Below are 22481 nucleotides of genomic sequence, written 5' to 3' on the forward strand. Positions count from 1 at the left end.
CTCTGAAGCGTGTACCCTTAAACAAATCTAGCTCAGCAGCATTTTCCTGGAAAACAGAGCTATGAAATTAAATAAAAATTGCGTGGGAAAGTGATACCATGTTTCAACTAAATAGCACAAGGTTAGGTACTGTTCTTAAATGATATTCAGTATGTAATAATATAAATTATAGTTGATAAATATGTCTGCGGAACCCAACAAATTGAAACAAGTGTTTAGGTTTGGATCGAGCATTTGTCATGGCAAATATCAAGCCACTTTTAATTGCTATGAGGTCTGCTTTGACGTAGGTGTTGGTGGTGGTATTTTGTTTTTCTTTCTTACTAGAAAGCAACTTATACAAATTTACTTTGTTTCATATCATTCTTTATCATATGTCTTTCCAAGAGAGCAGATAACCACAGATCCACATAATGCTGAAATAGGCTACGTGTCACTTATCTTTTGCTCAGTTTAAATATTACTTCAGATCTGGAGTTAATATAACGGTTTTCATCTCCCTCATCTTAGATCCTAAGTGATCTAAGAAAGCACCAACCAACAGCATTAAAAATAGCTTGTTACATGTTACGACTTCTATTATTTGGAAATCTTGCGAAAGGAATTGTTATACTGCACATATTCTCAAAGGAAAACTTTCTAGCTACTCACAAAATATAGCAAGGCAGAGCTCAATAGTACCATAGCAGGCAGTTGATAAAGAACTGTGGGCACTGAATTCTGTTTAAGATTTCAATGTCTAAAGCATAGTTCCATGTTTTACCTTAAATATTTAATAATAGGAATATTCTTTCACATTAGTAGATCTTATTTTGATTGTGAAGTGTAATTGTTTGCATGATTGAGCGTGTATTGACAGTAGATAAAAAATGGTTCGTCCTGTGAAATCTGTTTCTCCCCAGTGAGTCAGCTCTTCACACACCAGCAACAGTCCTCCTTTCTAGTATGGCTTAAATTCTGCATCTGAATATGGCAAACAATGCCCAGTGCTAACAACTGCCTTCTTTCAGAGGACTGATTAATAGACTTGAAAGAGGCAATGAATTTAAAGAATAACATAGTAGCCTTCTTGTGGAGACCTGTAGCTTTTATGAATGAGTTGTGCTCAGCATTTCTTCCACATAATGTTAAGTGCACTTCATCTTGTTTTGCTTGATGATAAAGTTGAGCCACAAGATGTATTCCTCTAGAGCTATCTTTTTATCAGCATCACTTAGAAACTAAAGAAAAAGATGAAGTTTCAAGAAAACATGCACTGGGGCTAGGAACTTACTGGGGTGTACTTATGTCAATTATCAACTGAAAAAAAAAAAAAATCAGTGGATCACTAACACTTTGGGAAGTCTCCCTTACAATTGCACAGATGTTCTTATCAGACAAAAGAGTTACTGAAAAGATGAAGTTCACTACTGAACTTGCACTTCAAAATTCCTCATTTTGCAGTCAACAAAGGTTGAAAGGTAATGAGAAATTACACTCCATTTGAGATTCATCTAGCACAGAGCAGAGTTTCCAAGATGAGAAATGTCTTGCTGCCTCTGATAAGAGAAAGGCAACATCTTCCTCTGTAGGTAAGGGGATACAAAAGGAGGCAAACAGATTTAATACAAAGGAAATGTCTGTGAAAACATGACTTTCTCTTTTTATTTTCTTGAGTAGTGAATCTTTTCTTTTTGATTTCTCTAATCTAGCTTCTAGTTTAAGTAAAAAAAAAAATTCTAGTTCAGGTGGGTTTGATTATGAGTTGCAGGAGGTGGCACACTTCCAACATGCTACCGAGTGAACTGACATGCTTGTTATTCATGAATTCTTCATTTTGTGGGACCTTATCATTTGATTTATGGGTTGTTTGGGTTATAGATTTTAGACTTATGTTCAGGTTTGTTTTTTCCTTTTATACTTTGGCCACTGTTTATAAAGTCAGCACTCTGAGTAGGATTTGGGTAGCATTCCTGTACTTTAACAATGTCTGGGGAAGGTTCTCAACAGCACATGCTCTTGCTTGCAACATGCTAATGAAATGCTGTTTTCCAACAGACATGATGAGGAATAGGCAAGGAAAAAAACAAGACTTTTCCCAGTAAATCTACAGCTGTGGAACAAAGCAAACCTCAAAGAGAAAAGAATACCACAGACACCAAACATCCTAAAATATGTTGACCTTAATCCTGTGGTTCAGTTTTTAAAAAGCCTCACAAAGTGAAAGTCACTTAAATATATCAACTAATTAGTGATGGAATAAACTTAAAAAGAATCACTATATGATTTAGCTCAGTCAAATCCTGGAATGTCTGTGGCCTAGTGTAAACCAGAGCAGATTTCACTGAATTCACTGTATCTTCTCAGATTTACTCCAGCGGAGGTCTGGCCCTTTTTATTTACTTAGACATCTCAATGGTTTCCATGTCCCTTATCTTCCTCTCTTTCCATCCATGCCAAACCAAAACCATCTCTGCTCTCCTGACCCAGTCATTCCAGTCCTGTGACTCCCAGATTGCTCAGAGTGAAGCATTTCAGATTTTATACAGCAAGCAGAATTCCTTTTTCCATCACTTCAGAAATTGAGTTAAGATGTGGTTTTGTTGGTTAATACAAAAAAAAAAAACCAACAAAAATTTGCGGAGATTATCTTCTTCCTACTGATAATAACATTTTAGTTTTATGGGAATATTGATGCTACTATACTTGACTCTCTGGCTTAAACTGAAGAAGCAGCAGTTAAATATCTTGGTACATGTGTGTGAGCCAGGATGTAGCAATGTATTTCTGCTGCAAAACAGAAGCAAAGCATTTTATCAGAGCCTGAAAACAGCAGTTCCAGCTGATGGGCACAGAGAAAACCAGCAGTCATTCATGACAGACTGTTTTCCCAGAGGGATGTCATTATTACAAATGCCATGAGCATTGTCTAAACTAGAGAACAGGTAAATTCTGTTACCTGCAGAGTTAGTGTTCTGAAAACACTTCAACATATACAATGGACACTATTCTCACAGCCTGGTCCCATGACACCAGTGTACATGTTACCAGAGGGCAGTGGATGCATTTTTCTCTGCTGAGTCAGCAAGCTGAGAGTGAACTCCATGTCAAGAAGACCACAGTGCTTCCTGTTTGGATTGGCAGGCAACAAGACCAGCCTGCAATTGAGTCTACCTCTGCTTCTGTGATATTTCTGCATGAATTTCACTTTGTGTTTCTTCTCTAAGTATAAGCTTGCCTCCTCTAGTATGGTTTATCCAAGGGAAAAATTATTCTATTCCCACACTATTTGCACAGATTGAGGTTTAAGAACTATTTGTCTCCTGAAAGTGGTATGACCCACTTTTAAACTGTAAATGATTAAACACAAGGATAACCATATAATGAATGTTCATACACTGCCATTCACAATGAGGCCTAATTTTGATGCGTCTGTAATGATACTATGAATATCCAGAATGCTGAAGCACAGAAGCCTACTAACTGTGAGTTGACATTGTGATATATCAGTGAAATCATGAAGTCTCAGTTCCACTGAAATCGAGCAGACTTGCCACTGATTTCAGGGGAACCGGATTTTCATGCTTACAGCGATGGCAGTTCTTACTATCCTAACATAGGCACTTTATTTGCTTTAGAAAATAAAACCATTTAGCTAAAATGAAGCTGAACATCTATTGTTACACTGCAGATGGAAGTAAGGCTGAAGCCAAGGCTGACATTATCCTCATCCTGTTATTGTGGCTTGGCTGCTCACCATCTGGTACACTGCTATGGCTAAGGACTTGAGAGCTCCTGTACTCCAGGGAAGCAAAAACTTACACCAAAGATAATTTTATCTCATTACTTCTTCTTTCAAGAATGATTCCTACATTTTATGTAGGCAATACAATGACCTTTGGGGCATGCAGGCCAGCATATAAATGCTGTACTACAAGTCCAGCTTGTAGTTAATTTTACTGGAAAAAATGATAAAATTGTAATGTTTGCCATGAATTATGGCAAGGAGTTGCTCAGTGGTGGAAACTACAGACTAGATATCTTGCACTGGGGCTTGACACACAGCCAGCAAAAGCATTATCATCTTTCCAAACCACACTTCATTTCCAACGTTATTTTTAGGATTATTTTTTCATCATGCTAATTAACTGCATTCACAGTGTTCCAAACAAGAAAAAAAAAGGAAGCATTTAAAGGTTAATAAAAAATTACTTGCTTTCTTCAGCTTTTGGACCAAGAGAAGAACTTGGTCAGCCTATATGTATCTAACACTGCATCTCATCAACGGTGCAGGTAAATTGCTCCTCAGACAGAATTTTTAAGCTGCAACTAGATACAGAGTCCTTGTATACATAGTTACAGAGGCAGATTCAGTGAGTATACATGTTAAGAAAACTGGAGTCATCTGTAATGTCAAATATATAAAGGAATTAGAATGTGGCCCAAAGTCATCACTATGACTAAGGCACATTAGGTCAGACCCTGTATTACAGTACAGATTTGTCAGAGAAAACTAGTAACTCTGCTATCCAAAGAGAAGATGACTCAATAAGGTCCAGAGAATGTTCAATAGAATACACAAATTAGTATCTGTGCACAAAACCTGAGAATCAGATGTGCTTCAAAAAGAAGGAAAAGCTTTTTATCGCTTTCAAATCAGTACTGAAGTAAACCATGGAAAAGAAACAAAATCATGTCATATGTTGTGACAAGTTACATTTGGAACTGGCAGAATAATTGGTTGCCACATAAATTATTGGTCACTTTCTTTCATTCCTCTTTTTTAGCTATCAGCTTTGAAATTCTATTTTGAGTATATTATATTACTTAGAAGGTGCTATGCAAAGTTTCATATATAAGACTGCTTCAGTGTTGAAGTTTGTACTGTTCTAGTAAGTTGTAGGGGGCATTAAAAACCTCCCTACATTCCTGCCTCCAGTGGAAATTTTTCCCATGTGGCTGTGTCTCTTGGCTGGCAATCCAGTAAAAAGAATTTCTTGTTTATTTCTGCTCTCTGTGTCTGAACTAATAAGCCCTTGGAATTGGGGATACACAGCTTAGAGACTCTCCAGGAGGTTGCATAAAGCCCAGGACTGTCTGGAGATCACTTCACCTGACCTGTGGATTGATTCCTTGACTTGACAATGGACCTGTCTCATGACTACAACCTCGGCTGGTGATCGACTCTTTGTCAACCTGAGCTTCCATCCACAGCCCTGCCTTGCTCTCCTCACTGAGGTACTGTGGGATTAAGCCCTGGCTAGTGGAGCCCCTACCCTGCCTGTTGTTACTGTGCTTAGCTCCTTGCTTTTCAGGCAGCTGCTGTCCCTTGCAGCTCCCTGGCAGCCTAATTCTCAACATTTTCCAGATAGAAAACTCAGCTTGAGGTCATGATTTTTTTAAATATACTTAAACATAACAACATACTGTGTGTTTTAATTCAATGCAGAAGTTTTACTTTGAGCCTACTGACACAGCTGTGTAAGAATACTGTTATCTCCTAGCTGTCCAAACCTTATTTTTCTTTTAATATTGCCTTGTTTTTTCTGGGTAGACTCACTATATGTACCATTTTATCCTCACAGAAACCTCAGTGTTACAGACACTTACTAGCAAAATCTTTATCAGTTTACTTTATTGTGCCATTTCAGATGGACTTTCATACCCCTTTCTGAATATAACCATAAAGATTAAAAGTAAATGCCCTTCTAAAGCTAATGGACTGAAATGATTTCATTAAGACTAAATAGTGTCAGCAATGAAAAGCCTGAGCGAGCAGTATGATCACAGACTCTCCCTATTCTCAGAGGCGCTTTTGTCTACTGTTTGCTAGTTTGTCTTATTATAAAAAAAGATTATTCACAGCTACAACATCCCTAGTTGTTGCCTAACATCTAATGAATGTCACATTTTCACGTGCTCTAGAAAACAAACTGAACAGTCACGTTGCAACTGTCAGGTGAGAAATAGAGCTGTTCTGCTTATGTTTCAAAGCGTACATTCTACGTTGATACAAAGCACATATCCTGGTAACTCAGTCTGTTCTGGAGTACTCAAGCTGTCACCTACCCTCTGCTAAGGTAAAAGTATGCCATGTGCAAAGAAGACATTTTGCCTGTGAATGGTGTAAAAGTCATAACCCACCTTGTCTGCCAACTTAAACCTCCACCAAGCGATTTTGCTTCAAGCAGTTCAAAAAAATAATCTATGAACAATGTAATTATGCATTTCTGAAGTTCTGTCAGACACTGCATCTCTAGGTTTTTACTGGCATAGTTTTATGCAAATATATTTGAGTTTAATGAAGCCCTATAGAAGGTCTTGAGTTTGGTCAAGCTGTCATAAATGTTAAGTAAAATTCCTACAAGAATGGCCACATAGGCAGACAGCTGTATTTTGTATTACAGATCTTCTGTCTTATTAAAACCCAAATCAACACTTTCAGACTATGAAATTAGTGCACCAACAAAGCTCTTCTATCCTGTGGAGGGTAAAAAGATCCTGAAGCTATATGCTAGCCTTCTTCTGTCTTTAAACGCTTCAAATCTGAAATTATACATGTGGCTGCAGAAAGCAACTTAGCTAAGATCTAAGAAAGAGGTCTTCTAAGAGTGTTAACGAGCTATTTCTCATGCTAGAAAAAAATAGCTGAAGAAAAGATGTAGTGAGCTTTAGAGGAAAGCAGACAAGACATCTCCACAGGGTGTGAGGAAATAATGGAATTGGTGGCTTAGTTAGAGGAGGAAAAGGATAGATTTTTTTTTTATCTGAAAATGTGAAGGTACCCACTTTTCAGTTCCTAGTGATGACACCCAGACAGGCCTACCTTCTACTACTAAGCAGTGCAGCCATCAAAGGGGTGCTCTGAGGAAGGCTGCAAAGCTACATATGAGATTTTTTCAGTTCAAATTTACCCTAAGTCTGAATCATTCAAATGTCTTTAATTCAAGGACTGAAGCCAGACTGAAACCTCAATACATGCCTGAATCTAAGAAGGTTTATAGCTATTGACTTCATTAGGGATAGACTTAAATACATATTTTTGTGCCTTGCTAGGTTGGACCCCTGCTGCTTAAAATAAATTTTTGAAAAGCCAATCATGGTGAATGTTTCAAAATGGAAGCTGTTGAAGGAGATAATTAAAAGAATAATTGCTATAATGAAAATTTAACATATCTGGACGTGACCTAAATTATCACAGCTGTCTTCTATGAGTTTAACTTTCTTCTTTTTTGTTAGTTAAGCCAAGAGATATTCCAGCTTTATCATACAGTGGTGCATTTTCAGATTTGTGGCTAGACTTAGTGATCTTCAGCCACCATCTGAGCCTACAGTCTTGCATTCTGGTTTCTCTTGATTACCTCTGCATCATACTTTTGTTTTACAAAGTCATCTTATTTGTCAGTCAGTGCTAGATGTCACTTTCTAAAATGTATGTTGAGAGCAACAAAGCTAAAAGAGAAGTTGCCATGTCACATAAGGGCATCGCACAATGTTACATAAGCTGGTTCCCTATTTCCTATTAGTTTTGTCAGTTATGGAATATATATATAAAATGTAGAGATGACTAGTTAAGGTGCAAGGAATGTATGCTGTTGGCCTTCAGTAACTGATAGTCATGGCAAATTTTAGTCATGGTTTTTGGTTTTGTTGTGACGTACTATGGCTGAACACAGCTAACAACTACTGGGTCCATTAATGCTCTAAAAAATTGAGGTTCTTTTTTGTTTGTAAGATCGTTTGGATGACATACAAACCTAGTCAAGGTGCATCTAGGAGAACCGAAGACAAACCTGAGTTCTTACTGAATGTAGCTATGTACTCAACACTCATTATCAATATGAGAATGAACAAGAAACCAATCTCACTGAGTTTGAGACATAAAAGAGCAGTACCAAGCCTGCAGTACATTAAAACTTGATGAATACTTTTAGATAAAACAAGGCTGATTATAAATAAACAATTTTGACTTTATCAATATCTTTCAAATAAAACAATTTTATATAAGCACGCACGCACAACTTCAACTATTACATTATAAATTGTATTATTTGGGGACTCAATATAAATAACATTAATTTCATTCTTTAAACAGACAATGGCATAGGTTTAATTATCAGTGTACACATATCTTAAAGCAGATGTAAATTAACTACAGTAGAACTGTAATCATTTTCAACAATTCAGATTCTAGTTTTATTATTCTCACAGATCAAAGTTATTATAAAAGCATAAGAGAACTCTGAAGCAATGTGTTTCCTTAAAAATCTTTTATTTGTCCCACTAATGCCTGTGTATCCACAAAGCATACCCATTCCCCAAATTCTGGTCAGATTAAAAATGACATGCAAGTAATTTAAATACCTAGGTCTGAAAATCTGAAGCATAATGAATTGGAAATAGAAGCTGGATGTCAGAAGGTTAGTATCTCCAGAGATGTGAGTTACATAACTAATTTGCTTAAATTCCTTAAAATCCCATCCGATTTCAATGAGGTCAAATACCTGATTTGGTTCTATGTAAAATGTATAGTGTTGCATAGAATAAATCAATATTTCACATACAATTTTTCATGTGATAGGACTTAACCTGTACCACATTTTACATATTACAGAAGGAAGACTTGACCTTGCACGTGGGTTAGAACGATGACTGCAAAAGGAAAGCAGAGCTGAAGACACTTCACTGATGGTTGTTCTCTTGTACGCTTTCTAAGTGCTAGCAAGAGGTTTTTGAAAGGGCAAGTAAGTCAGTTTCAGAAATATCAGTGCTGACAATTTACCCTCTTTTAGAACTGCTACGTAAAAATATTGCCTAAGAAAGCTCTGAGAGAAATTTATATTACTTTATTAACACATAAGCATTTACTGGAAAGAAATCCAAAACTAAATGCAAGCCTCCAGCATAACATCTTCACAGCTTTGTCTTATTTCAATAATGACTGTCAAGTACCACAAATGAGGCATGTTTAATTTTTAGGCAGGCAAAACATACACATTAAATACAAGAAACTGTCAGTTTGGAATATAGGCTGTTAAAGGGTAAAGAAAAAACAATTAACTGGATTGGAGAATATGTGCAGAAGAGAAATGTGGTGATTTGGAACTGCTCTGAATGTCTGGAAGCTTTTGCTTACAGAGGACTCTTGCAGAGATAACCGACTACAATAACTCCAACAGACTATATTTCACTCCATTCACTGCAGCACTGAATCAAAAATTAAAGTAATATATCAAATTAATTACAACACTGTGATTTGTATTGAGGGCATAATCCATGCATTCCAGTTAAAGAAGGACTTTTTATTATCTCTAATGTGGATAGAAGTGAATTACGTTGGAAGTAGATCTCTTTGGTTTTCTGCTGTACCTTTCCTATGTAGCAGAAAATAAAGTATGTTGGAAGAGATCGGAATGTGTTGAGTGGAAGGAGATAATGAAATCAGAAGCAAAACAAGGACAAGTGTTCAAGGAAGAAGATATTAACCAGGTCAAAAGCTGCAAAGAGTGTATAATGAACAAATGAGAACCCAAATATTTGCCTGTAGAGAAATGGAAAGAAAGTGAATGGAGGGAAATTAAAGTACTGGAATAACAAACTGAAGTTACCCTGATGAGAGAGATTGCTTTTATGATGTCATTTGTGAGCTGCAAGAACCAGATGGAAATGAGTTCTGTGAGTAAGGTGAAAAAGAGGATATGGACCAGAGAAATTCTTACCTCATTACTAGAATAAGAAGGAACTTAAAAGGAGAGTGATGACATGAAACCTGAATGCTGGAAATGAAAGAAGGCAAAGTTTTCAGCAGCATGAAAAAGATTTATATCACATTTAGTGACTTTAGAACAGTGCAGGCCCCCTTAAAATGAAGTAAACAGATTCTAAAGAGTCACCTATGCCATCAGTTTGATGGAAGAAGGAATTGAAAACATCAAAAATCAGTAATAGCAGCTTTCTCTTGGGCCATCCCATTCTGTTATACTTTTACAAAAAGACCAGCACTGAATTTCCTTTTTAGATTGAAGGCAAGACTGCATAGCCAATGCATGCTAGCAGTGGTTTTCGATGCAAGTATAAGTAAAAAGAAGGAGCAGCTGTAAAATCTTTCTAAGCAAGGGCATACAAAAGTGTCATCTCATTAAACAATATCTCAACAAAAAGCATTGGCAACACTGAAATAGCTGGTTTTGCAGATTGAGATGAGCTATCTTTATTTGAATATGGTAATTGCATGGTATTTTAAAAGAGTCCTTTCTTTTATTTTACCAAAATGCATAGTCCACATTTTTCTTATATGCTGTTATGGGAAGATGGTATTTAACTTTTATAGCAGTCCAACATTGTTTTGCAGAATGGAACATTGTTAACTATTAAAAATAATGATTAGATGTAAATAAAGGGAAAAATTTTAGAGTATTTTTAATTGTGACATCACTTTCATATGTATTTCTGCACTACGTTTTAAGGTCTCGAGTAATAGTATAATCATAAAAGGGTAAGACAAGTAATCCTAAATCAACTACATACTGTTCTGTCTTATTGCAATTCATACAAAATTCTTTCACTGCACTAAGAATGAATTCAGGAAAATAAATATCCAAGGAGGAATATGGATTTAATTGTTATTGCTGTTACACTGCTAAAAGAAAACAGCTGTGATCACATACTCAGCCATTGTTCAACAAATATTTTTATTAAACATCTCTGTAGTGAAGATGAGTCCAGCTCCCCACGAGCCAAGCAGAGCACTTCCTGGACCACCCATCGCTCCCTAGGTAAAACAATTCCACCAGCTTTTGGCAGGGGAGCCACACTGGACTCTATGGCAGCTCTGGAACAGCTCATGTTTGCTCAATGACATATTAAACTAGAACAACCATTTTTTAACATTCCAGTAAATAGAACACGGTCTTTTTCAAATCATTAATTTGACCACTAGCTAATGATAGCAACGTTTTTTTCAAAATGGCAATTTCCCAAAAATAACTTTGACCTTCACAGCACACAGAAGAGAAGTATCAGAAAACTATGGTCAGCTCATTACAGGAGACAACTGGGGGAAAGCAGGCACATAGGAAGGTCAGAGGTACAACAGAAGCAGTCATGAAAATAAACCGGCCAGGGCCATACAGCAAATAAACAGCGTGTCAGAGCTGTGAATAAAACCCAGAAGTCCTGACTCTTTGTCCCTGTGTTCCATTCCCCCACCCCAAGCAGATTCTCTCTCAAAATGACTTTCTGATACAGACAGTCCAGGAGACTGAAATGTTTTTTCCTATCTACAAAACAAATGTGGCAAAATATAATTAAAGGTCTTCTCCAAACAGACATACCAACATTTACTTCATGGCTGGAAAGATGTGGTCAATAAATATTGTATGTTTCCTCTGTGTCAGCAATCAAAATGTCTGAGTCTTCAGAATTGGGTTTTATCTATTCAAGAACTGATGTTGGGGTGCTCACAACAAATATTCAAACTTAAATCTGAGTCACCTTTTACTGGAGTGTTTCCTTCAACTTCTGCCATCAATCAGTCTGCATTTGCTAGACATTAGAGTACTAGAGGAGCTGCAAAACCAGAAAAACTTTTCAAGCCTGACATTTATAGATATCCAGTAGTGCCCAAGACCTGGATCACTTTTCTGCTTTAGTAAAATAAATAACCTCATATCTTCACCAAACAGAAAATAGCCAAGGAAAGTAGGAAGGTTCATAGCAATCAATTTTTTTTTAAGTAAAGGAACTATGTATTATCTATAGCAGTAGAGTACAAAAAGCATAATAAAGACTTAATATTGTGAAATTGTTTCTAACAGTAAATGTGCACTGTTTGACATAGATCTGTTGTGTGTGTCTTCCCATCAGCTTTCTAGCAAGCTGGTTAAGCAGCTGGGCTTATCTATGACTAAAAGCATCCAGCAAAAACAGATTTAGGATGGGATCCAAATGACTGAAATAGAAATATTTCTACAGCATATTAATCAGTTTGCCTAATAACACATCAGTCACCGAATGAAAGTTCTTAGCATAAATGTAAGGCTTTATCAGCCTCTTAGAGTCCATGGATCAAGTCTTCAGTGGTGCCAATTAGAGCAGCTCTCCCATAATGTACAATTATACACGTTCAGAAACTGGTCTAAATATTTAAGAGGCCTGTTTTAATTTACCTGGCCTTATTTGTATTTCAGTGAGAGAGCTGTACGTATATTAATTGAACATGGAGTTTCTTAGTCTTGAAAGTTTTTTTTCACAGAATGCTTTTTCTTTCCTCTTGGCAAGTACTGTCTTCCCTGGTAGAGGCTTCCCTCTAGTGGACACTTTCTCTGATGCTTAATTTGTAAGATTTTAGTAAAATAATGGAACAGACATACAATGCATCCAGCAACATGAATTTTCTTCCCAATTTGAAGTACTTAAATGGAAATGCCTGACCGAACTTAACTTGTACCTGTTTCTTGAGAAGATTTAAAAGTGCTGCAGCACTTAAAAGTTCCTTCAAACTGTAAGAAAATGTAGATCTGTTCAGCAAACTTAAAAGTACGTAAACAGCAAACTGATGTCCTGTAAAAACTACTTATTGATTCAGTAGTTCAGGGAATAAATGCAAGGACAAAAGCAGTGTTGTTCTGCATTGACTGGTTGCTGTTTTACTAAATTATCAGTGCTGATATAATTAATCTCCAGTCTCTTTGTACAGGCTACACCTAGTGGCTCTTTCAGGATCCTGTTATTTATTGATTGATACCCGGTTCATTTGGTGAGTTGGTTTCCTCCAAACATTTCACTATAGACTGATGAACTAGAGTTTCCTAAATGGAACAAATACATATATCCTTAAATTTTTTGCTGTATGGGAAGGTGATCACGTAATTTACAACTGAGAACCCTTCTTAGGATGCTAACTGGCTACACTGTGTTTTCAGTGCTCAGCAGTGACAGAGGGCTGTCTTACCCGAACTTTCCACCTGTAAATTTAGAATGTGACCATAAAAACATCCCTTGTAGCACTAATTGTCATAATGCAAATCTCTGACCAATAGCAACTGAGACCACTAACATTTACCGGAATTTCAAGTCATTGCCCAGTGGTAGTGTACGCAGTTACTGTTAGGGCTCTACAGAATTTTCTGAGAATCTTAAATTCATTCAAATAAAGATGACTTGAGAAGTAGTTTTCCCAGTTTCAGAGTAAGCAGAGGATTCCTGAATCAGCTTTAAGTTTAATGAAAGCATATATTTTGCCCAATGATAAGCTTTTTTATTCCAAGACTCCCAGAGTTTCACAGATCTTTTCTTTGCCCACACGGGCTGTCGACCTGACTATTTCTCATGAATCCTTTCAGAAAATATTGGAGGCCACATGGTTGCCCATTTGGCACTTTCCATCTATGGGGATTTAAGCAGAATAGACCTGTTTCCCCAGTTTAGTGAGGGGAATCTCATTCCAGCTGAACTACTGTCCGCATCGTAAAGCAATGTCATAATAATAATGTCTTTGGTTGTCATCCCAGCTTTTTGAACCAAAATTAGTACCTGTTAGAAAGGAGTGTGTTACACTAGAAAATAGAAAAGCATGGCTTTTCACTTATGTACGGTAAAGAAAATGATACAGAATTCATAGCAGGAAGATAATGCTAATTGTATAAAAATAGAGGCCAAATAGTCTCAAGGCATTAATAATTCCCAAATAGTACTACTATTTAACATATCAATGAAAATTGCGGATATGCCCATTAATCCACTTCAAAGGCTGCTCCTCCATTATCCCAAGTGTTATCAGCAACTATCTAAAGAGCTTCTACAAGATTACAAAGACATGGAGAAAAATCTTTTGTTACCCTGTCCTTCCACCCCACCCCCACTAAAAAAACACTCAAATAGTTGAATTAATAAAATGTACTCAATCTGGTAAGAACATTCTGTAATGCCATGCGTGCAAGCTGCCTCTAGCTCATTTTGTTAGTAGGATTATTTTTCAAAAATCTAAGACTTTCATGTTAATCCTAGATAATACTAGGTTTGGTACATTAAAATAATCAGATTACAGTGAATGTCAATGCCATTTGATTTAAAATGTTATAGAGTACGGTCCTGGAACTATCAACCTCTCCCCCTAAAAGGATGACCTGGGTTCACCATGTCTCAACAGATGTAGACCTCTGTTCAAGTCACTGTTAAAAAGCTGGCTTTGTTCATCCAAAGATTAGTTTTTAAGGCAAGTAAAAAATAAATATGTGGACTTTATTTAAAAAAATGACTGTGCAAATATTGTATAAGAAACTGGTACACAAAACTACCTTCTACACACATATCACTGAACTACCACCTGCTACAAGCAATTAGCAGATCTGTGTTTTCATTTAAAAAAATGCTATCCTACCCAGTCCTTCCAACTAATTTGATTCATGTGCTTCCCTTTTGCATCCCCCTCATGCTCCATATTTACTCTTGATTGGCTGCAGCAGGACTTAATGCCCATTTTATTTCTGGTTAATCTAATTAAGTAAAAACCTGGGATTGTGATGTCAGTACATTAGTAGAAGGAAGTAACGCTTCCTCTAGGAAGGATAGCAGTTCTGACCTTGCTGAGGAGCAGGTCGTGATCTAACTGCAGGATGACAATAAAGCAAGACAAACTGCAATAATAACACCATCTCATTCCCTGGTAATATAGTTTAAAGTGAGATTATGGCTTGTGGATTGCAGGTAAGAAAACATGATGCGTTTGTATTTGGCTATCCAACTGAAGAGAGCTTTCAGGATGGGGGAAGGTTAATTACAGCAAGAAAAATTAGTATATTTTTTTTTTAGAAATATTGACTAATTAAAAGCCTCATTTTCTATTTTTACTCTGAAAACTTATCTTTCGTAACAGTTTTTATAACAGAAGTGTGCCTTAAACTCAATTATTTACCAACATGACGTTATGTATTTAATATACCTATGTTTGTGGTTTTTTGCTCTGTGCTGATGAAACAACACAAACTTATGTATCTCAGTACATATAGCTGTTGTGGCTTGTTGGTTTTATTTTTCCCCCTCTGTAACTAAGAAATCTGGCTACATCAGTAAATGAACAGCAAATGAGAATGAATCCCACTGAAACAACTAATTCCTCAAGGTATAAGCTCATGATTAAAAAACTCAATGACTTTGTGTTACAGCTTAGTAGGCTTCTTTATTACAAGGGGTGCTGCCGCACTGTTTAGCATGTGCCATGATGCAAGTGCTTTTGTGAGCCTGTAAGGTATAGGCAGCATGTTGCTATGGTGATGTGGTGCTCAAACTGAGGCAATTCTTAAGGTTCTGTTTATGAACCTTTCAGTACTCCTTACTTTCTTTAGACGTAGCAGAAAACAAAATATTACTGTAATGATTTTGTTTTCAAAAAAAACTGTCTTAATGAGGACAACTATTAATCAAATAAAAGGTATTAAACTGTGCTGTTGGAGTAGATGTAAGCAACTATCACTATGCACACCTGGATGCTTCAGGATTTGTTTTGTTCAGTATTAGCGTTACCACTGGCAAAGCTCAGCCCTCAGCTGAGGTGAACTAGGTCTGATATCTCTCATCAAATACAGGAGGAGAAATTGATTGCTTTGTTGCTAAATTCACTGGTAGCAAGGCTGAGCTTTAGCTTCTGTGCAAATCCCAAACTAAAATCACAAAAGCAAATTGGAAAGTTAAAACTTCTTAAATAAGATAAATAATAACATGATCACAAAAAAGCAGTGTTTTTTAAACTGCTTATTGTCACTGATTTTTCTTAAGTGCTTTTTCTATACTTCAAATGGAAATGATGCTTCTGTGTTCCTGTTGTTTTAAACAAATGCTAAATTTTGACTTTGAGCAATGTTCTTCATTATGCATTACTGTCACTGCCTTGTTGGCAGAATCCTGTATCCTGTATGCATACTGTCTGTCAGTGGCAGCCACCTTACACACAGAGAAGTTAGACCACCTCAAGTTCGTCAACAAACAGCAATAAGCAGCTCTGCACAGAAGTCTGCTCATAGACACTACAGTCTACCCTAATGTACAGCTGATACCAGCGTAACTGCCAGTATCTCCTGTGAGATTAATAAGGCATAAATGAAGTTGATTTGAAAACAATCCCTCATCTGAGCTTTCATTTCACTGACTTCAGACATGAGAAAAACAGTAACTAGAACAGGCAAAATAGCAGCACTGACAGACTAGATCAAGTTCAGCTGCAAGAACATTCTGTAAATTTAACTGGAAACTTCAAGGCCTATTAATTTTGAGTACTTGCAGAATGCTTAGAATCTCATCCTGGCTGAACAATGCGCGTTACCTTGTACTATGACCTTCCAGTCTTTTGAAATTCATGTTAACAACTGTCTGCCTTATTTTATCCTTAAGTGGATTTATGGCCAACCTAAAAGGTGGTAATTGATTATCTCATTGTGACTGCTGGAAATTTTGCAAGTAATAAACTACTTCTGTTCCCTCCAGTCCGTTTCTTCCCTGCTCCTTAAGCACTCATCTCTCCTGTGTCCAAAAAAACAGGTGTTAACATCCTGGCTCACAATACTTTATGCTGCCACTACCAAATTCATAGCTCTGTGCTGCCTATTAGCAAGCCAGCAAATGTTTGGATCTGAAGCCTGTTCTGAAAAATCAAAGGTTATTTCAGTTGGTAGCAGAGTGTCATGCGTGCACAGTCTGACATGGTCTCAGCAAGAAGGCAGACTACCATTGCATTAAAACTTGGTGTTCTGCTGAAGCAGATGTCTACTTTGTTGCTAAATAAAATAAGCTGTTGGGAGCATGCTGCTCCAGTCTTGCTCGTCTCAAAGGTAAGCCTATTCATATTGCTTCTCCAAGTGTTTCACTATTTTCTGCCTTTAAGCAACTAATCTGTAACTCTGAGTAAGTTTAGAATCCAAAGCAGGCTATGACTGTGCAGAGTATAAAGGAAGAGACAAGGTGGCTTTCTTCCCTTTCTTTCTGTGCTAATAGAGACTGGAAGGCTTTTTTTTTTCTTTTTCTCCCCTTGAATGACTCTGTCTTCACTCTCATCTATTTCCCTTTCAGATAAAAGATGAAGACAGTGGCTATAACAAAAACCTATTCTGCATTCCTAAGCATTATGAAGAAGATATTGAAAGAGTCTTCATTCCTCATGGACTAATCCTGGACAGGTGAGAGGGTAATAAATAGCAGTGATAGTGATGGCAATGACTAGTTTTCCTCCAAATGAAAAGAATGCTGCTCTATCCTGTCTGTATTGTCCATAAGAAGTATGGAAACCCTGTGGCTCTAAACCTAAAGTTCTGCTCTGGAGTTTTAATACAAGAGGTGTTTTAGGGAGAGGGCTCCTCTATAACCTCAGTTAAGTTTCTGTTATCTCAAATATCTTTAAGCTTTCTATTTATATGTTACTTAGATATGACTTAAACCAACAGTATGTCAAATAGAGTAGGTGTCATTTTGTGAACTTAACTGCATACATGTAACTCGATTTCCAGTGTCTTAATGTGGTCACAGTTTCATTATTAAAAAAAAATAAATTCACTTGGACATTGCTTAATAGGTGGACAAACAAATACTAAACACAAAAAACTTTACAGAAATTGGGGTTTGTTTATTCTTTCAGGACAGAACGTTTGGCTAGAGATATCATGCAAGATATGGGAAGCCACCACATTGTTGCACTCTGTGTCCTTAAAGGAGGCTATAAATTCTTTGCTGACTTGCTGGACCATATAAAAGCACTAAATCAAAATGGGGATAAGTCAGTGCCTATTACTGTGGATTTTGTTAGAATAAAAAGCTACTGTGTAAGTAAGTTCCTTTTCCTTGGAAAATTGATTCTCTCCATACGTTCCCATTCTAAATACTAAATATTTATATAGAAATTCCATGAAAACTGAGTTTATTGTGTTCAGGGCAACTTATGTACTGAAAAACAATTAATAAATTGATTTACTGATCTGCCCAATGATCAGAAGGATATTGTTAATTCACTGGAATTAGTGTGAAGTGTTCATCTATACGTGACAAAGTCAGGGTCAGGTTTTCAACATCCTCCTCTCCAACCTGTAGTTTCCGTGCAGGTTCAATCCTCTTCCACATGGCAGCCTTTCTTAAGAGGGAGAGCGGAGAGGAGCTTAGCATCAGAGACTTGCTTACTTTCTCCATCTGCATTACTTGTCATTCCTAGAGAGATTTGTTTTTGAAGTCCGTATGTTGGGAAGGGGAAACTTGCTGAACCAACCCTGGTTGGCCTGACCCCCCTACTGTTAAGCAATGACTTACTGTATATTCTCTATTTCATCTTCTCCCCGCTTTGAAGGCTTAAGCCCTGTGCATAAAAATTTTATCCTATGCTAAATACAACAGTTTACAATATTCTATAAATATTTCATAAAATTCTGAAACAAATTGGCAGTAACAAAAACAGCTGAAAGCTATTTGGTGCCTATTCTAGGAATATGGATGTATTTTTGTTCAGAAGTGCTCTGTGCAAACATGCCTGCATTGATATTTCACGTCCTTGTCTTGTTCTCAACTACTTAAAAGCTCTTTTACTGAAGGAGTGCTGTGTGTATTTGCAAGTGCCATCTCACAGGTGAACAGCCAAAGCAGCACACGTTTATATGAATCCAATGCAGTACTTCTGAGCATATTTTGTGTGAATTCCCTTTTCTCCTTCTAGAATGATTCACCTACAGAGAAAATCAGTATTGTTGGAGAAGAACTGTCTGCATTAAATGGGAAGGTATGAATGAGGAGCTGCAATTTTTACGGAGAAAGTGCAGTTTTTATGTATCCTCCAGGAAGTCTACTCTTAAGATTTTGGTACTACATACACCAGCTTTAAGTGTCTGTTTTTAAAAAATAATAATAATAATTCACACTTTAAGGAGTAATTCCCAGTGATCTCAGTGGAAGCTTAATGTGATCAACACTGAAATACTTCTAAAAATCCTGTTCTGCATTTTTTTTCCTACAACCTTACAGAAATGAACCATCTTAAACTGATTTATGCAGTATGTTCTCAGAATGTTCTTCCTATACACGTGATACTATACCTGATCATTATTTTATGCTTCTATATGCACTTTCAGAAGGACTCTTAGGAAAGCAATAAAATCCAGTTATTTAAGTAATTCTAAGTAGCTAAGTGACAAGTTCCATTGAAAATTGATTACAGCTTATGTGCAAGTAAAGTTTGCAATACTAACACTTTTTGGCTGTTTAATTTGCTGAAGCATTGCAAGTAAATATTTTCTTTTCTCTCCTTTCCCTGTGTGATTTTTTTTTTCTAGAATGTGTTGGTAGTAGAGGTGAGTAAAGATTTTTTTTTGGGGGGGGGGGAGGGGAGGGGAGTTGTTCTGCCCACTTTGCAAGGTTACTATTAATTACATTTAAAACAACACTCCATCACGTGTTAGCTAAAGCATGCGTATTACCTTGATGTGTTGCCAGGGCTGCTGTTTTTTTCTGGTTTACGTTAATCCACTGACAACACTCTTTTTCTTTCAGACTTGAAAGATAATTTGTTTTTTTTTATTTCTTTGAGGATATTATTGAGACTGGTAGAACAATCAAGGCGCTGCTTTCAAAACTGAAAGACAATGAGCCAAAGATGATAAAAGTAGTAAGGTATAGTCACATGCTTATTTATTAATGTGTGGTAATGATATATAGGAAAATCACACTCATGAATAATCAGAATATGCACAAACATATTCATTGTTAAAGTAATAAAAAAGCTTCATGGCTTTTTTTGCTTAGTCTATAAAGTCTGGATTCTGTTTATGTTCAAAAGAAAACAGTGCTTTGCATAGGTTCCCTAACACCTTCTCAGCCTCAATACTAGAACGGTAACAACTTCTTTCCCCTCCTTGATAGCCATCCTTAATCATCTGAGTCCATAAAACCTACGAGTTTGTCAGCAATTACAAAATGACTCCAAGAGGCATTCTAGGCCTGCTTTTGGGTGGTATCTAAAAGGAATTATTTGGGAATTTCCCTGACTCTCTGAAGTAATCACAGTGCTTTGGTAAAACACTTCTTGGGTTTAACGTACCAGCTATGCTTCCTCTAGTGACTTTCCAGGCTCACAGCATCTTCAGAAGTGCACAGGAAAATAAAGGATGGATAGGACTTTGTAATAGAAATTGCAGTGACAACGTGCAGCTTGTATTTATTTCTATTCCCTCTCCCCTAAAATCTATAAATGCTGCTTAAACTCCCTTATCTATCTGTACTATCCTACTTTGCTGATACATAGCTACGTGGAGGCGGGGGAAAGACTTGGAATACAGAATTGAAAAGAAATGTAAAGCAATAAATATCACTTGCACCTTTTGAATGAGCCTAGATCTGAGCCTTCACTTATTTCTCTGTTGTAAGGCTGAAAACTACTTCTGTATCTGTTAAAATAATTTCATTGTTTTATTTTAACTGTATTCCTGTAGAAGCTTATTGAGGAGGGGTGGGACAAGTGAAATACACAGCTTGGAGTATGACATTTTAAAAATCATAACCTTCTCTCCTTTTTATTACAGTTTGCTCATTAAAATGACAAACCGAAGTCCAGGTTATAGACCAGACTGTAAGTACTGCCCTTGGTTGTCCAAAATAAGATTTCATTTAATGCATATGAAAACTAGTATATAATTTTCAGGAAGGCCAAAAGAAATAGGGAGAAAACAGATAAAAGCTTTAAAACTGACAATCAGGACCACTTCATAAGTAGGTTTTAAATGTGTTCTAAGAAAAAAAACATATATCATTAAATATAACAGTAACTGATAAAGATGGCACAGATTCTAACCTTTGTCATCAATTTTCAGCTCTAATTCTTAAGTGTTAAGTATTCTAAGTACCTTGAAAGCAAGATAAAACACTTCTTAATATTATGCTTAACTAGATAAACCATATGTTGAATGTGAACTGAGTATCTAAAAGATACTCCTACTACCTAAATATAAGAAGACTTGTGGTGTGTGTTTGTTTTACAGATATAGGCTTTGAAATTCCAGATAAGTTTGTGGTTGGGTATGCTCTTGACTATAACGAATACTTCAGAGATCTAAATGTAAGTACATACAAATGTACCTTGTGACTGTGATGTGCTTGTTCGTTACCTGTGGTAACAGTAATGAGTATTACCTTACAGTAGGTGCTTCTGGTCAATTTTGAAGTTCTATTAATTGTCCAGACACTTTCATTAATAGGGCAAAAACATTAATATGACCAGCTGATAATATAAATGCAGGACTATTAGTCCATGCCTTACCTTCCTATGAATCTGCTTCACAAGTCTAGTGGATCAGCCTTGCTTTATAGTATCCTGAATCCTCCAGGATGGCTGGCAGCATACAATCTGCACACTCCATCTAAATAGAAAGTAATTTGTAATTTGGTTTTGATGTCATGTTTTTGTGAAATCCTATGCCGTTCTTTTCTAGTAAAATGTTTAAAAACTGGAAGTAGACTAGCCTATGTATGAAGATGTTTCCTATGCTGCAGAACATGTCTATCAGGACCTCATCTCCTTTGTTCTATTATGGTCTCCTTAGGCTGCATTGACTAGTAGACATACTTAGACCCTGGGAGTAAGAAATTATCTTCTTTTCTCCTCCATAGTTTTCAAAAGCATTTTCTTAAATCTGTTTAAGTGGAAAAGTGCCTCACTTTTAAGCCATTACTATGACAAACCAGTTCTGTAATAGACTTACAGTGAGTTATTGCAAAACAGTATGAAGGACACTTCACAGCAAGTATAGTTTAACTCAAGTTGCAAAACGTTGTGTTCTAGTTCCAACAGGAGAATGCAAGTAGGAATACAACTTAAAATTGTCTCTGTATTACCTTTGAAGGTGAACTTTGACTTAAGTTGTACTTTTCCTTATTTTTTTTTTAGCACATTTGCATTCTCAAAGAGAAAGCCAAAGAGAAATACAAAATCTAGTAACATAAGTCTTCTGGAGTAACAGCTCACTGGCCTGCACTGTGTGTACGAATAAGTGATCTGCTAGTCATGCTCATTTCACTGAAGAACTACACTGAAGTGCACTGAAGATGCTGCTGTATGTTTTTCCTGTAATTTTGTATAACAGCTTAAAGATGAATGATGCCTGATGTTTCAGTGGAATAGGAACAAAACATTGGTCATAAACTTGGTATTGCATTTCACTGGAACAACATGAATACAGAAGGGATTAGCATGTGCATGTAAATATGTCTGAGTTTTTATTTACTATATGAAATAACACGTATATTGCACATAAACTACTATTTTAAGGATGTAAACACACATAGGTAGTTAAATAGGCTAAATAACAGGGAAAGAAGTAATCATCCACATGATTAGAGTGAATTAGTACTTATCATCACAAGTGACATGGAGTGTGCAGGGAGTTCGGGCTTTTATTTATTTGCTTTTGTTTTGGTTCAGGTGTTGCTCATACTATTGTGCTGCGGTGAACTAATAACATTAATTGTTAATACTCTATGACAAG

General features: G+C 36.5%; 1 protein-coding gene and 1 long non-coding RNA gene across 2 annotated transcripts in view; one reads left to right on the top strand and one right to left on the bottom strand.

Moving 5' to 3' along the window:
• LOC110404467 overlaps positions 1-22481 on the bottom strand; it is a 55422-nt gene that overhangs the window by 32715 nt on the left and 226 nt on the right. The window contains exon 2 of the long non-coding RNA XR_002442264.1: positions 21257-21356. This is a non-coding gene — a long non-coding RNA (uncharacterized LOC110404467). The remainder of the gene's footprint in view (positions 1-21256; positions 21357-22481) is intronic.
• On the top strand, positions 14426-22474 carry LOC110404466 (hypoxanthine-guanine phosphoribosyltransferase-like). Its single transcript, XM_021408789.1, has 9 exons — positions 14426-14685; positions 17041-17147; positions 17603-17786; positions 18665-18727; positions 19278-19295; positions 19532-19614; positions 20523-20569; positions 20979-21055; positions 21884-22474. The coding sequence occupies exons 1-9, from the start codon at positions 14668-14670 to the stop codon at positions 21929-21931; spliced, it is 645 nt and encodes a 214-aa protein (XP_021264464.1). The 5' UTR covers positions 14426-14667; the 3' UTR covers positions 21932-22474.

Source organism: Numida meleagris, chromosome 10 (assembly GCF_002078875.1).
Source record: "Numida meleagris isolate 19003 breed g44 Domestic line chromosome 10, NumMel1.0, whole genome shotgun sequence".
Classification (NCBI taxonomy): Eukaryota; Metazoa; Chordata; class Aves; order Galliformes; family Numididae; genus Numida; species Numida meleagris.